The sequence below is a fragment of the Octodon degus genome, unplaced genomic scaffold, assembly GCF_000260255.1.
Source record: "Octodon degus isolate 3935 unplaced genomic scaffold, OctDeg1.0 scaffold00297, whole genome shotgun sequence".
NCBI lineage: Eukaryota > Metazoa > Chordata > Mammalia > Rodentia > Octodontidae > Octodon > Octodon degus.
The window spans coordinates 975,492-992,605 of record NW_004524873.1 but is presented as its reverse complement, the minus strand read 5'-3'; the positions used below and the strand labels follow the sequence as shown (position 1 = coordinate 992,605).

General features: G+C 41.5%; 1 protein-coding gene across 1 annotated transcript in view; it reads right to left on the bottom strand.

Annotated features, from left to right (window-relative positions):
- Positions 1-2,571: 2,571 nt before the first annotated feature.
- The window catches only part of Susd1 (sushi domain containing 1), a 210,349-nt gene continuing 195,806 nt past the window's right edge, over positions 2,572-17,114 (bottom strand). The window contains exons 14-16 of the mRNA XM_023707549.1: positions 14,835-14,874; positions 3,319-3,412; positions 2,572-2,956 (exon numbers count right to left, since the gene is read on the bottom strand). Coding sequence (XP_023563317.1) covers position 2,956; positions 3,319-3,412; positions 14,835-14,874 — 135 coding nt within the window. The 3' untranslated portion in view covers positions 2,572-2,955. The remainder of the gene's footprint in view (positions 2,957-3,318; positions 3,413-14,834; positions 14,875-17,114) is intronic.

Genomic DNA, 17,114 nt, shown 5'->3' with positions numbered 1-17,114 from the left:
ACCTACACAGTGAGACTCTGTACACCCTGTACACCCTGTGCAAAATAAAATAAAATAAAATAAAATAAACAAGAAAAAGTCATCTTAAATGTTAATTTCATTCCAAGCTAATGTGCAATTTCAAAATAATTGCTGCTGCTCTGGTCTCAGATGTTCTCCAATTCCCAGGCTTGAGTCAAAAAACAAACTCTTACCCATTTTTCCTCATCCACCTACACCATCTTCTTTGCAGTTTGTGACCCTCACAGAAGTGATGGGTGAAGTACCTCACAGTGAAAAGGCAGGTATAAAAGACACATGTGCTATAATAAAGATAATATTTTAAAATATATAGAAAGCTGTTTGGAAATGTAAAGGCTTCACTTTGCCAGGAACCAAAAAGGCTGTCCAAAACTTAGCAAGGAACCAAAAAGGCTGTCCAAAACTCCAGTAGCTAGTTCAAGGGCTAGCAAATTCCAGGAAGAAGATTAGACTTGCTGACTGGAGACTGGCCCATCAGGCACCAATGTCTCTGAACCCATGTCACCATTCTAGAAAGACACTCATCACCCTGACTCTAACAGGCCCAACTATTCTGGGGATGTGATTAAAAAATCACATGTGGATGGGCCTATTATATGGCTGAGGACAAAAACAGAAACCAGGAGCACAAGAAAAGCACCCCAGAAAGTACATGCCCATGTTTGAGAAGCCCTTCAGTCTTGCTTTCTGATCTAAAAGGGAGGTCAGACCAGATCTAAGTGCTCGCTTTCCTATGCTGGTCCCAAGGCAGTTTGGGGGGAGAAAAGCCTTCCTTGAGCCTTCTTGTGGGATTGAGATTTTATTTAGTGAGTCCCACAAGTTGGCTCCACGACTTAATCTACAGGACGCTCCCTGGACAAACAGACCCTACCTTCCCCTGAGAAGGCTGACCATCCAGATCCTGGGCCTCCTCCTCTTGAGCTAGGAATCCATGAGGAAGTGAGTTAAAGCAACACTATGACAAAGCTACCAGGCAAACTTAGAGAACTGGAAGTTGCCGTCATGTTGATGAGAAAACCACCAGAAAAAAACTATCAGAAAATTAAGTATCATTTTCCCAAATGTTCAGCACCTGTTTCTGTTATGCATTAATACTGAGAGACTCTGAATTATAATTTGGAACAGTCAGAAGAAAGGATGAAGCCCACATTTTTGCTAGTTCAGTAATTGTACATCAACTGTTTTTATATTTGTGCACTATGCCCAGAAGTTGCTAATTTATGTAATATTTAGTTATTTTAACCCAAAACTTTTTATAATAAGCAAGTAGGATTTCTTTCTGGGACAATTATGCTAAGTGCCCATCTAAACAACTATTATTTGGTGGGGGACAACTGCAGTCTCAAGTGGACAACTGAATCAATTAATTCTAGGGTGGGAAATCAGGGAGATACAGAAAGAGAGGGTGTTTACAGAACTGCTAACAAAATGGGGAGAGGGTGGATTCTTTCTTTTGTTACAGATGTCCTGGATTCCTCCCTTTTCATCTGAGGACCTGCTACACTATAATAATTTGTAATGATTACAAATTGAGTTCAAGAGCTCTGAAAAAGAAATGATTTTGAATGGTTGCAGCTAAAAATACTGAAAAGCAGAAAGCTATTTGTATTAGGCGATGAGAACCCTACTTGATAATTCACCTAAGATGAGAACAAAAAGGGCTTAACTGTTGACCTTAATTACCATGTAGGGTAGCAGCGCAGGCAACAGAGGACAGCAACTCCTAGTGCTGCCTAATGTTAATGCTGGTGGGGCCCAAGGCTGGTGGCTGACACTGAATATACAAATGTCCAGGCCACATGTTCAGTTCTCTCTCCCAACTGAAGGCACCGCTCTGCCGCTGGTAGGGAACAGCTTTATGGACAGTTTCCACCCGCTGCTGTCCTATCCCCATCTGATCACAAGCCCAGGAGGCATCCTCTGCTTTCTGTTGCTATAACAATACCTGAGGCCTGATGACTTGTGAAAGAATGAAGAGGTTTATTTTGGCTCACTGTTCTGTAGACTGGGAAGTCCAAAGGTGTGGCACAGACACCTGCTCAGCTGCAGATAAGGGACACGCCATTTCAAACTCAGTGACACTCAAAAAAAATATAGATCTGTCCTGATGGCCTTCTGATCTCCTCCTGAAGGTCATACTTGCCCAATAGCAGCACAAACAGCAATCCATTTCAATGTGAGATTTGGTGGGGACAAATCATATTCAACCACAGCACTAAACCACACAGCCCCCTCCTCCACCAACACCCAACAGTTGGAAAGCACACAAAATAGCTTTCTACTTCTTAAGATTTGTAGGTGCAACAATCCAGGGTCACGTCCATATATGCTTCCCTGACCCTGGGCAATATAACCATCTCTCTTTCTCTTCTTACAGGCCTTCTATTTTCTAGGCCTATCCTAGAGAATAAAATGAAGGAAATAAGCCATAAATCTCTTTTTTTTTTCTCTCTCTCTCTCTCTCATTTGTTACTGAGCCTTAGAGTTAGGCCAATTTTTCTTTTTCAATGGCTCCCTTCATAAGGTCAAATTCTAGCTCAATCTAAGCCTATCTCATTATCAGAGATGTTACAAAGGAGGACACAGAGACTATCATGTATCATATATGTAGAGGGTTTGATGCTCAGGCATCACCCGCACCAGACTGTCCTGATGTGTGGCCTATGGTCAACACGTTAGACACAAGCATCTCAAGTCCACAGGCACAGAACTGGTCCTGAAGCAGGAAAGAGGTCAATTCCTGAGTTTCTCCTTTTAGGGACTCCTCTGAGATAGCCACCACACTGAATCCAGGAATGAGCCCTGGCTGGGAATGGAGAAAGTTCCACACACCCTCTGGATGGACGTACACAACACCTTGGTGCAGGCACCTGAGAAGCCGTCAGAACATCTGCTCCACAGCAGAGCAGCTTGGCCACGCAGCACCATCTGCAATCTAGACATGGAGAGGAAGCGAAGAGACACATCATGAATTCATTTTGCTTTTCCCACTGGGGGTCTCTAAGTGGAGCTCATGGGAGGCTGCAAGGGGCGCATCATGAGACCACCCACCCCACTGTGCATGACCAGGGCAGCTATGGCTGTCACTGCTCTTTTCCTGGATCAAGAGTGCATCTCCCTTCCTACCCTGAGCTGCAGGGCTAGCCGGGCCTTCTACCTGCTGATTGTGTTCTAGGAAGCCACGACAACCTCCCCTCCCACCCCTTCAAGTTTCCTTATCCCCAGCTGTTCCACCTGACTCCCACCTCATCCTCCCCTCCCTACCACTCATTTCTCAAAAACAACAGCCCCACGTACCACACTGCCAGGAAGGACAGGAATGCCAGAGCCATCACCAAAGCAATGGAGCCCAGTCCAACACCCACCATCTGCTCCAGTGTGAGTGACGAACCTGTGTGATGAAGTCACACACTGAATCATCCCATGACCCTCCCAGAAGGCACACAGCCCAGAGACTCTGTCCACTGTACCCTGGAGCTCAGGCCCACTTAACAAGGAATCCAAGAATGCCCCACAGTTTCTTGGTAGCCCCTGAGTTAGTCCTGAAGATGTAGAGCCCCAGGAAACCATAGTTATAAGGGATTAAAAAAAAGCTGATCTTGTAAGAGAACAAATGCTAGACAATGTTTTGCTTTGCATTGGTCTCTTCTCCCTGTCCATTTCCTGTCAACTGCATTTGATACAATTTTTATAGGAAGTTTTCCTTCCTGTGGAGGAAAAGGTCATTTTGTTAACATTTGAATTTTGATTCTAAGGACTGTTGGCTAGCTCCAGTAGTCAAAACAGTAAACAATCATCTGTTGAACTGAGTCACCTGTCATTTTCTTCTTATCTCAACAGAGGATAGTACCAGTCTGTTCTGCTCAGCCGGCTGTTATGAAGATAAAGTCAGAAAAGTGATGTAAAAGCATTCTAAAGGTACACATTCTACTTGGAGAGCATCACGTAGCGTCTCCAGGAGATCCCTGCTTATCAACCCAAAAAAATCCACATTGGAGTTCCACATTTGGGCCAAGTGACCGAATCAGCTTATGTTAGACTGCAGCAGAGGCTCCCTTTTCATTTGCAAGCACTTACTGAACACTTTAAGCACCCCACAAATGTTAACTCTTGTAGTTTCCTAGCCACTTTTTACACTGGGTGCTATTACTATTCCCTTTTTACAAAGAGAAAACCAAGATATGAAGTGGCTCAGTACAGATCCAGTCTCTACACCCATGCTGAGAGCAATTTTTTTCTACCAGGACTCTGCAGGTTACCTGGCACCAGCTAGAGCAGCCATCCCAACCTAAAGGGCAAAGGCAGAGCCCACTGCCTTGAACAGTGTTGTCAAGAGACAGAAAATGTGGATTATGTCACTTGACTGTCTACAGTTTTCCGAAGGGCCATGATACTTTAAGAACCTGGATTATAAAATGGAAGGTATAGTGATGATTAAATTTAAAGTTAGTGTCATATATATTAAAGATATATAGTTATATCATACACATACAAATACACAGTAGGGCAATGGCTTGAATTACCAACTATGAAGACGCTGTAGTATCAATGCATGAATATTTGGGATCAAAATAGAAAACCTAGAAACAAAGCCAACTCCATGACAGCCATTGCAGTAATTGAGCTCCATAGAGATAGCACCGGAGCCAGTGAGAGCCGGACAGGCACTGGGCAACTCTGTATCTCGCTGAGGAAAACAAGTAAACATGGGTAAAGGAGATCGTAAGTAGCAGAGAGGCAAGATGTCATCATCTGCATTCTTTGCGCAAACTTGCCAAGAGGAGCACAAGAAGAAGTACCCAGATGCTTCCGTTAACTTCTCAGAGTTTTCTAAGAAGTGCTCAGAGAGGTGAAAGGCCATGTCTGCTAAAGAAAAAGGGAAATTTGAAGATATGGCAAAAGTGGACAAGGCTCATTATGAAAGAGAAATGAAAATTTATATTCCTCCTAAAGGAGAAACAAAAAAGAAGTTCAAGGATCCCAATGTGCCCAAGAGGCCTTCTTCGGCCTGCTTCTTGTTCTGTTCTGAGTATCACCCAAAAATCAAAGGAGAATATCCTGGCCTCTCCATTGGTGATGTTGCAAAGAAACTTGGAGAAATGTGGAATAATACTGCAGCAGATGACAAGCAGCATATGAGAAGAAGGCTGCTAAGCTGAAGGAGAAGTATGAAAAGGACATTGCTGCCTACCGGGCTAAAGGAAAACCTGATGCAGCAAAAAGGGAGTTGTGAAGGCTGAAAAAGCAAGAAAAAGAAGGAAGAGGAGGAGGGTGAGGAAGATGGGGGTGAAAAGGAAGAAGAAGATGAAGAGGATGAGGAAGATGAAGAAGAGGATGATGATGAATAAGTTGGTTTTAGCACAGTTTTTTTTTTCTTGTCTTTAAAGCATTTAACCCCCCTGTACACAACTCACTCTTTTTGAAGGAAAAAAAATTCAAATGTAAGGCTGTGTAAGATTTGTTTTTAAACTGCACAGTGTCTTTTTTTTTGTATAGTTAACATACTATCAAATGTATGTTTAGCTAGCCCTGTCCTGGTGGTATTTTCTATAGCCACTAGCCTTGCCTGGTACACTAAGGGGGTTGTACATTGGCATGGAAATTTAAAGCAGGTTCTTGTTGGTGCACAGCACAAATTAGTTACATATGAGGATGGTAGTTTTTCATCTTCAGTTGTCTCTGATGCAGCTTATATGAAATAATTGTTGTTCTGTTAACTGAATACCACTCTGTAATTGCAAAACAAAATGTGCAACTGTTTTATTGACATTCTGAATGCTTCTAAGTAAATACAATTTTTTTATTAGTTAAAAAACCCCACAAAAACAAAGCCAACTCCATCAAACCATTTCAAGGCTTGAACACAATTCAGGCTGTGAGTCAGGTTGTTCATGGCTTTATTTGAAACCACTTCTTCCTAACTATGACTGTGAGCCAGTTGTTCTGTCATTTGATGCCTGTTTCTGTATTTAGGGATTCTATAATAACATGAAAATGATAGCAATAGTACCCATTGTACAGGGCGGTTGTGACAAATTAATTAGTTAATATATATTAGAACAGTTGCTGACACAGAGTAAGAAAAAAGCAAATGCTAGCTATTTTAATCATCATTCTTATTATTAAGTTACTATTTCAAATCACTGGAGAAAGGATGAGTTATTTATAACTAGTGTAGAGAAAACTGGCTAACAACTTAGAATAATTTCGATCACTAGAGCTTATACACCAAATAAAATCCAAATGGATTAAAGACTAACATTGAAACCCAAAGGAACTTGAAAATGTTAGTGAATTTGTAATTTAAAGTGAATAGGAATTTTCTAAAGCTATTTATTAATGCAGAAGTCTTAGCTATTTATTAATGCAGAAGAGACTTAGCTATATTAGAAAGAATATATTTCATATTTCAAAAACTACCAGAAGAAAGGTTAAAAGGTAAATGATAAGCTAGGTAAAATATTTGGAATAATAAAGCAAGGGGTTATCATATAGACAGCACTTCAAATTAATAAAGAAAAGACAAATCTCTCAAAAGCAAAATAAGCAAATTCTATGCAAAGAATATGCAAATTTACATATACAACATGATTGGAGAATCAATAAATCTTTGATTAAATACTCTCCTACAAGTAGTGAAAAATGTAAATTAAAACACTGAGATACCATTTTGTATACCAAATTAGCTAAGCATTTGCTTTTTAAGCGGATAGGCAGCACTGGAGTAGGGCAGGGCTGCTGGTACTTTCATTCCCTTCTTGCTTCATCCAATCTATCAGCATTCCTCCCAGCTTGTGTCATCATTTTTCCCTTATATACTCATGATCTAAGTTTTTAATCTTTGATTAACAAAAACACTGAACTGCAGATGACAATGGAGAGAGAGTCACACTCTGCACAGCCTTGCGTTTTATATCAATTCATGAAGTTATTCACGAGTTGACATCAACTGTACAGGGTGAATCAGCCTATGTCTAAGCCTACCTACGGCCACCATGTCCCCACATGGTCCACAAGTCAAAATTCATTGTCCCCGTCATTTCCCTGACCAAGGAGTGACCCTGTGCAGGAGAGCAACCTGACCAGCAGGCTCTCAGCGATCCTGCGCTGCTGTGGGAGCTGCTCCAGCTTCTCCCAGAGACATGGCTCTCTGCTTCCTCACGTCTCACAGATCACTCCAAAATGGTTTATCTATTTCATTTGAAAAATGCATGAACTTGCTAGAATGAGCTTTAACCAGGAGGGAAGACTTAAACCTACATAGATTAGTTAGCTCTTTGCTTGCTTGAATTCAAGTAGCTCCTCCCAAGCAATGGAGCAGAAGCCAAGTAGAAGTCAAGGAACCTGACTTACTCTTGGCTACCCACCAGCAGGCTCCACCCTAAGCAATGGACCCAACTATTCTTTATTCTAGATGTAAGTATTGACAAATGATCCTTAATTGTCTTGCATACCACCATTTAGATTTTGGCTCCTGGCATGATTCTTGCTGGCAGAACAGTTCTTGGTTTTATGACTTTTTATAGACTATGAAAAACCACCAGAGAACTCATGACTAACAATCATACAGGATTCTTTAGGAGCATCATGCATGGATTTCTTACTGAGAAAACTCACAAGTGGGATTTTTTTTTCTTTTAGATTTATTTATTTATTTGGTACAGGGTCTCGCTACACAGCTCAGGTTCATAGTGATCCTCCTGTCTCAGGCTCCCCACAGCTGGGATTACAGGCATGTGCCAGTGACTGGCTCAGCATTGATCCCAGGTCCTTTGCACTTGCCAGGCAGGCACTTAGCCCACCAAACTATTCCTATGGCACTATCCCTAAGGTACCCAATTGGCCAATTTGAATGGTGCTTTTTGATAGCCTTGCCATTCTCTGGCTGTCCTCTTTTCCTCAGTCTCATGTGATAGGATCTTGCTTACTTTTCGTCTGAATCACCCGTAGGGTATTCTTTTAGAAACCCAAGTGAATGACTTATGTGCTACATCCCAGGTCAGTTACTCATTCTCAGAGAATTTAAGGCCATCTTGGTTTTATGACTTTTTATAGACTATTCTCCTTCTAGCAGCTCTCTGAGGAAGGCTAGTGCTCAGCAGTCTTGGGTTCTTCCTTGCCCTTTCATTGATAGAAATATGCCAGGTGCTGAAAATGAAATTAGAAAGATTCTACTCCTACACTCAGACTTGTGACATCTTGAAGACTTTCTTATGGGTATGGAAATTTTTTCCATAAATGTAGACAGGCAGAGTCATTCTCAGAAAGCAATAATTCTAACCACCAAATGATATAAATAGTGTCATAACTTATAGTGTGTTCAACTTCTCTTTGGTATTCTAGTATCTTCTCACTAGAGTTACCTACTAAGCAAGAGGTAGCCAGGAAGATCAAAATAGAAAATTAATTTAATAGTATTTGATAAATCAGCAATACCATTGTATTCATTTTTAACACATTATCATAAATTCAAGTATCTATGACTATTTGTTAGGTCACAATTCTACAGTTCAGAATAGGCATACTGTGACTAATTCTCTGCTCAGGATTTCACGAGGCTGAGCTGTAGGTGTCAGGTGGGCTGCATTTCTGTCTGGAGGTGCTGGAGAAATAGCTACTGCCAAACTCATTCAGGTTGTCAGCTAAATTCATTTTGTTTCATTTGTAGAACTACCGTCCCCATTTCCTTCCTGGCTGTTATTTGGGAGCACTCCCAGTTCCTAAAGGCTACCTCTCTCTCTTCAAAGCTAGCATGACAATGTGCCTGTGCCAAAACCATCCCATTCTGATCTCCCGTGTTCCTGACCTCCATGCTAGGTTCATGTGATTAGGTCAGGCCCAGTGAAATAATTGCTTTATTGGGGATTTTTACCACATCTTTAAAATCCCTTCAAAGCAATAGTCTTTGCATGAATAGAAAACAGACAGTAAGTAGACATCAGGGACCAGAATTTGGGAGGGGGTACCTTACAATTCTGCCCATCACAACTGTGAAAGTTTAAACTGAAATGTATGGCCAACCCATTCTGGACTCCTCCTGTCTTTCAGCAGCTATTCCTAGTCCCTATTCCCTATTCCTATTCTCTAATAAAATTTTTCTACTTAAAAGAAAATAAATAAAATAAAATATGTTTTTCTATAACATACAGTCATCCCTTAATATCCATGGGAGATTGGTTCCAAGACCTTTTGAGAATACAAAATATGCAGATACTGAAGTCTTTTCTATAAAATGGTGTCGCATTTGCATATAACCTATCCACGTCCTCCCATACCCTTTAAATCATCTCTATATTATTTATACTATCTAATACATTGTAAATGCTATGCAAATAGTATTGTTTAGAGAATAATGACAAGAAAAACTAACTGTAAAATGTTTAGTACACATATGATTCTTTTTTACTTGCAGGGATCAAGCCCAGGGCTTCATGCGTGCTACACAAGCACTCTCCCACTTTATATCCTCAGCCCTAAATGCAGTTGTTGTTTTTTTTTTCCCAAATATTTTGGACTATAGTAGTTTGAATCATTAATGTAGAACTCATAGGGCCCACAGCTGAAAATCTTCCCAGTCTTATTTCATTTGATAAAATTGTACCTACTCTCCTTCATTTCCCACAAAACTGACTACTGGCTACCTGATGGACATGCAGCCTAATTCAGAACATCCTGACTGACCACCTAATGTGTGCCAAGCATTGCCCCAACTCTTCTGATGCCCCAACTTGGAAGGGTTGAAAGTGTAGCAGGTATAGATAAATGCCCACCAGTTGTTCTGCAGTATGGAAGAATGGCTAAAGGGAGAGTGTGGGCCAGGAAAGTAGCTCAGCAGACTAAGCGCCCACTTTGGCAAGCATAGGGACCAGGGTTCAATCCCCAGTCCTGCATGCCATGCCAGCCCTGGCCCACAGCACACTGAGCTAGCAGTCGAGTCTGGGTGTGGTGGCACAAACCTGTAATCCCAGCACTGGGGAGGCTGAAAACAGGAGGCTCACTATGTGTAGTGAGACCCTGTACCAAATATATAAATCAAAACAAAACAAAACAAAAAATACAGAGAGGGAGATCCTGCCCTGTCAGGGAAATGTAGAAAGCTTCAGAGAGGAGACAGCATTTGGTTTTCATCTTGAAGAACAGCTGAGGGTGTAATAAGCAGTCACAGGCTGGTTGTAGGACAATAGAGGTGGAAGTAATCAAATCATTGTGTGAGCAAAGAAGTTAAAGGGAAAAGGCTTGATCCATACCCAGCCTGAATGGAGGAGAGAAACAATTAATACACTGGTGTTACCCTGACACCTTCAAATCCAAGCTTAAAAGCAATGGGGAAGCATAGAAGATGTATAGAAAGAAATAATAAAATTAGTGCTGCCATTGAGAAATGAGTCAGGTGGTCTTGCATAAGCTAAAGGAAGAAATCTTGCAATGAGAGATGAGGAAGGAGGGTTTGCCAGTCACCTATGCTACAGGGATGAAGGCCTGTGCTACCCATGCAGGCGTAGACACAGAAATGGAAACTAGTACAAGATGTAGGCTGAAAGACAGCGAGGAGGAATCACTAATGACTCAGAGTCTTCAGGCCTGTGATTGGAGAATGTTCCCTGATTATAGCTTATTATCACCTCAATGACTCAAGAAATCATAGACTTACAGTACTTTGTGGCTAGAAGATATCTCAAAGGCCCAGACAGAGGTACCTAAGAACCGGCCAAATCAAACATCTCAAAGACACTTGGCTGACTAGCAGTTTCACTCAGGCAAGGAAGCCAGGCCCCTTCGTTTGCCACCACGCCAACTGTTGGCCACTGGTAATCACATCAGAGTTCTTTTTGGTTGTGAGACAACCCAGGAGCAATATGCAACAAGTAAATTGCATAATTCATCACTGAGCAAAGGCCAAGAAGAGGCTGAGGGTTGGCATGCAGGAACAGGAACAAGGTCAGAACTAACTTGGATCCACCTTTCACCGAATTTCTAAAGTTTCTGTCTCCAAAATTTTTTGACAAGGGCTTCCAGAGATGAGTGAATAAACTGGTAAATGTTATACACAGACAAATGTACAATGGAACGACTTTTAGAATTTCCAGGACCAAGGATATAGCTCAGTAGCACAGTCCTTGCCTGGCAAGCACAAAGTCCTAAATTCAATTCCAAGTACAAAAAAAAAACCTAAAATTTTCCCTGCCTGGCAAGTTCAAGGTCCCAAGTTCAATCCTCAGTACTGGGACAAAAAAAAACTTCCACATAGCAGTGGGTTTTCTATTATCTTCCAGAGCTTTCTCATGGTTTGAATGCAGGGGCTCAAATTCTCTTTCAGTAGTGGCTCTAAAGTCCAGTGAGGGAAAAGGCCCTGCCAAAAGCCACTTAAGTTATCCTCAAAGCAAAAACCTTCCTATTGACTTAATCACAGCAGAATGACTGAAGCCAGCACTCTGGTTATTTCTTTGACCCAATTTGAATGTCTTCTAATTATATCAAACAGTTGCTGAGTGGAGAGGATTCTGGGAGCTATTATTTCTGCATCTGAAAGCTTATACTTCTTAATTCTTCTATAAAAGCACCCTTTCCTTATGAGATCTCCATTCCCATCCCTAGAGTTTTGGGGAATGAACTGGCAAAAAGTCTTTCAATGTTAGAATGGGACTGTTTCTTATGCCCTTCAGTAAACATTTGCAAGATAGAAGCTTGGCCCATCTTCACACAGAAAAAGAACAATAAACATCTTTGTTAAGAGAGCCATGAGCTGCCTGGTGATCACCAATCCAAGATGGGTGATGGTCAGGTAATTTGCCTTGTTCAGCTGAAAAGCCAACCCTCCTGCCCTTGCTGAAGAGGGTTTGAATAGAGATAAAACAATGGGAAATATGGCTGGGGATGGCTCAGTGGTCTGAGTGTCTGCCTGGCAAGTCCAAGGACCTGGGTTCAATCCCCAGTACCACATGCTGTGCTGGGAGGTGTGCTGTGCTGGCCCTGACACCAGGCATTGTAGTGTATAGCTGTAATTCCAGCAGTGGGGAGGCTGAGACAGGGGGATCACTACCGAGCTGCATAGTGAGACCTTGTGCCAAATAAATAATTTTTTTTTTTACTTTGTCATTAGAGAATACCTCTGCTTTATAAAATAAATATTTTTTAAAAAAATGGAAAATAAGATTTAGGGCAAAGTGGAAAAATAGAAAAAGCCTAATATGCCAGCCCCTTCACACTTCCTGCAAATTGTCCTCTGCTGCCTGACAGGATGACAGATCCCCACTGTAAGGTGCCATCCACTGAATCCTCCTTAAAGCCATTAACTCACCACAGCAGCTTATTGGGTTTGTTGCTCTGAGGCAAGGTACAGGATGGAAGGCATTCAAATGATAGAGTGGGCGGAAAACAAAATTCCTCAGCTCATTCCAAAAACCCATAAACCACAAGGAAACGTTCCAGATTCCAAGGTCATAAACTTGATGGTATTTCTAGCATTAGCTACAAACTATTAGAATTCCTGGGACCTGAATATACTGGATGGCTGCCTGTTGTTTTTTCATTTTTCTTTTTTTTTAATCTACAGCCAGAGAAGTTCCCAGCCCAAAAAGAGTGACAATTTCTCGATCCCTAGGGGATCTCCCACTCCTGGATAACTCCGCCTGTGTGAAGGAAAAGGTTCAAACTATCCAGGGTCCAGCAGAAATCTTTCCTGCTGCATCCCCTCAGAAAGGCTTTGGGGCACAAGGGACATTTTCCTGTTAGGCAGAGCTGGTGGCAACCACACTGACTAACCTAATGTCCCATTCCACAGCTAAAGCAGATGATGACCTCATCACCTGCCCAGCAAGAGATGTCCTGGACCCTCTGGCCACTGCACATTACTTTATCTTTTCTTCCTTTCTAAATGAAAGTATTTATTGTGGTTATCCAGTTTCTCCTTTAATGGTTAAACTTTTCATTTGACCACAAATTGCTAAATGAATCGATCCTAAAAAACATATCTGCATTAGATCAAGAAGAACATGCCATCTACAGGATGCCTTGTCCTGTTAATGGATGTGGTAGCCAGCCTTTCCACTGTCTTTCTGTAGGACTCCAGCTTTTACTGTATGTAGGAGAGTTCCATTTGGTGAATGGAGGAGGTTTCCTTAATATAGTGAGCCCTAACTTAGAGACTTCATTTGTTCCCAAGGGCTAGTTGTAACTCAAATTGTCAGTGGAAGGCTAAAGCTCCTCTCCAACGCCTTCAAAGTCTCCCTCCTATACACAGGCAGATCTCAGTGTCCTTAGAGAGACATCCGCCCAGGGTTTTTCAGTCAACCCCATACAGAAAAGGAGGCTGTAATGTTCCTTTGAGAACTCTTTAAGTCTTAAATCCATATCTGAGACCATCTGGAAGCACAAGCTGCTGGCATTTGGGTCATAACTCAAGACTCAGGTCATAACTCAAGACTCAAGTCAGAAGTAAAAACTAAAATTCCAGTCATAACCCAAGTTACCTGTAAGTCAGGCTGGTTGTAACTTGAGGGTTCACTGTATTACAATGATGTGCCTCTTAATGACAGAGATACATTCTGAAGGATGTGTGCTGGTAATTTTGTCATTGTGTAATCACAGAAAATACACAAGTAAGATGGCTGCAACCTCTCTCAGCGATATAATCTTAATCTTATGGGACCATTGTTGTATATGTGGTCTGTCATTAACTGAAATGTCATTATGTAGCATGTGACTGAGTATGTGACTATGAACACTACACAGCCAAACAGAAGGTAGTAGATTGCTAGAGCTCTTGCTTAGGTGTGTAAACATGTTTTCTTATGCCTTCTTTTCTTTTTTTTTTTTTTTTTTTTTTTTTTTTTTTTTCTTTTCTTTTTTTTTCTGGCACCAGAGATTGAACTCAGGACCTTGTGCTTGCCAGGCAGGTGCTTATGCCACTGAGCTATCTCCTCGTCCCCCCTTTTCTTAATAGGAATCTTATTCTCTTCTTAACCCTGGTGGAAGTACAGATCATACCATTCTATTCCCAATGAGCCAAAATCCAAGCTAGATTGATCATAGCTCCCCATCTCCTATAAGCAGTGACTTTTCTACTCCCTTAGCCTAGAAGAATAGACTCCATTCCTATATTTAGAACAAAACAAAACAACTTTCTGTTCCTACTAATGTTGTGCAGCCAGGGAAGCTGAGGCCTAGATCTGACAACTGCATGAGCTACAGAAGAAACAAAATGAGGCCAATTCAAAGAGAAAGCGTATAAAATTTTGAAGAAAAAAAAAAAACAAAGAGAAAGCGAAAGGGCTGGCCAAATAGCTCAGCAGATTAAAGCACTTGTCAGCTGGGGCAGAGGCCTGGGGTTTAATCCCCAGGCCAGCTGTGCCAGCCTTGCCCCCAGGGGCAAACTAAGATGCCCAATAAGACTGGGCGTGGTGGCACATGCCTGTAATCCCAGCACTTGGGAGGCTGTAAACAGGAGAATCACTGAGTCCAATCTAGTAGTGAGACACTGAATACACTGTAGACCCGTCCCTAAAATAGAGAGAGAGAAGAAAAAAAAAAAAAAAAAAAAAAAACAAAACAAAGAGAAAGTAAGACAAGAGGCAGACAGAAAGGAAGAGCCCAATCACAGTGCTGAGATCCAAGTTCCAGTCCCTGGAGGCCTGGAAGTACAGCGATCTGTACAATTCTGTAAGTCCCCACATGCTTTTCAACTACGACTTGTAGTTTAAGATAGCATGAGTTGGGTTTCTGTCACCTGTGACAATTTAAAGAGAGACTTAACATGAACTGCTCCAGATTGAACAAGGGAGAATAAGGGCGACATTCATAGAAAATAGTTTTACCTTTCACCTGGGCCAAAACTGCACAGGAGTATCTTCTCACCTGCAAAGGAAAACAGCAGCACATCAGGTAGCCCATGGTGTCCTCTTAAACAGTATAATTCAAAGGCAAAAGCCCTCCGAGACTCAAATTTTGACATCTTAACTTGAATTAAAAGATCTTTAAAGAGCCATCTAGCTTGAATAGCTTATAATTCACCCATACATCAACAGTGTTCAAGGGTCTGGCATGGCTAACAGGTTGAGAAATGACACTAGAGACTGCTTCTATAGGTTTCCAGCAGATCTCAAAAAGCACACAACATGAGTAAACAACAGAACGCCAAGCGCGTCATGCCCCATTGCCAATTCCGAGCAACTGCCACTGATGGCCTGGAGAGCTACGGTGGAAAAGATTCTGAGGTGACACGTAGGTTCAGGAAAAAGTAGGAAAGCACATTACTGGCAAGTTTATGAGAAGTTCTGATACGTAATATTGCACCTGTCTAAGAGATTGGCAGAAATAAAAGGCAGAAAAACTAGAAAACTGGTGTTCAGAGAAGAGGTGTCAAAGCCTGAACAACGCTGGTGCAAAACGAAAAGAAAGCATATTTTAAGTAGCATTAACATCAGAGAACTGATACAACATAGAACTGATGACGGGAGGCAAACTATCATTCACAAACCAGGACGCAAGCAAGAGGAACATGCATGGAAAAAACCTACAAGCTTATTGGACTGGCTGTTATTATATTCATAGTTTTCCATCAGCACTGCAGGGATTCCTGTGTAGAAAAGTCAATGCAGAATTCTCCATGGGAAGCAGAACAGTGGGAAGCAGAGAAGGATCTGACCAACCTTATTAGGAGATTCTCTTTCAAGTGACATACTTGGGCATTCTGGTTTTCAATTTTGTTAAAAGTATTTTTTTTTTAATATATACAAAGTGAACAGTTCTTAGGAAAGCTTAAGATAGCCATACAGTTTTAAATGTTCAGGCTGGCCAGATAGTTCAGGGGACTAAAGCATGCAGGTACAGGGACTAGGGTTTGATCCCCCCTGGTGTGCCATGCTGGCCCACCCCTGAGGTGCGCTGAGATGGCGACTAAGACTGGGCATGGTGGCATGCACCTGTAATCCCAGTGCTTGGGAGGCTGAAAACAGGAAGGTCACTATGAGTCCAACCTGTGTAGTGAGACCCTGTAGACCCTGTACTAAGTAAATAAATAAATAAGATTAAATTTTGCCGTGAGCTTACATACAGAGATTAGGAATGGAGTGAAGGATGTATTTCAAGCATTAGAGAAGCAAAGGGACCTCAAATTGCAAGGTGGTTATTAAAGAACTGAATATATTAAAGAGGAGAAATAGCAAGGGGCCCAGTGAAGAAGGAAGCTCATTAAATGAAGCATCTTGATTACATGTGAAGTTTACAAAACTCATCCTGACAATAGCACAGAGCTAAGAGATAGACAGAAATAAAAGGCAGAAGAGCTAGAAAAGTGGTGTTCAGAGATGAGGTGTCAAAGGCAAAACTAAAAGAAAGCATATTTTAAGTAGCATTAAGGTGATAAAACTCATACAATCTGATGATAGATTGGACAAGAAGGTAAGAAAGAGGAAGGACCCAAGAACTATTCCCACCTTTCCCAGCTACTGGAAACATAGTGATGCTACTTATTCAGACAAATACACAAAAGGAAAAACAAAATAGGAGCACCGGAAAGCTCACACTTCCTAATTTCAAAATGTGGTATAAAGCTACAGCAATCAAAACAGCGTGTTTCTAGATGCACTGGTGCATGCCTGCAAGCCCTTCTATTTGAGAGGCTGAGGCAGGAAGATAGAGAGTTCAATACCAGACTAGGCAGAGTAGCAAGACTCCATCTGAAAACCAAAAACAGCAGTGCAGTACTGACATAAAGACAGACATGTAGCCGGGGAGATAGCTCAGCAGCACAGTGCCTGCCTGGCAAGCACAAGGTCCTGAGTTCGATCCCTGGTACTGAAAAATAAATTAATTAAATTAAATTTTAAAAAGACAGACATGTAAATCAATGAAATAGAATACAGAGCCCAGAAATGAACCTTGCATTCATGAGAAAAAGTCCTTACAATAAGTGGAACTGGGAAAACTGGGTATTGAAATTTTTTAAAAAGTTGAATCCTAAAAAAAAAAAAAAGTTGAATCCTTACCTAACACCATATACAAAACTTAGTTCAAAATGGGCCAGGGATAGAGCTTAGTGGCATAAGTGCCTACCTGGTAAGCACAAGGTCCTGAGTTTGATCCCCAATACAATA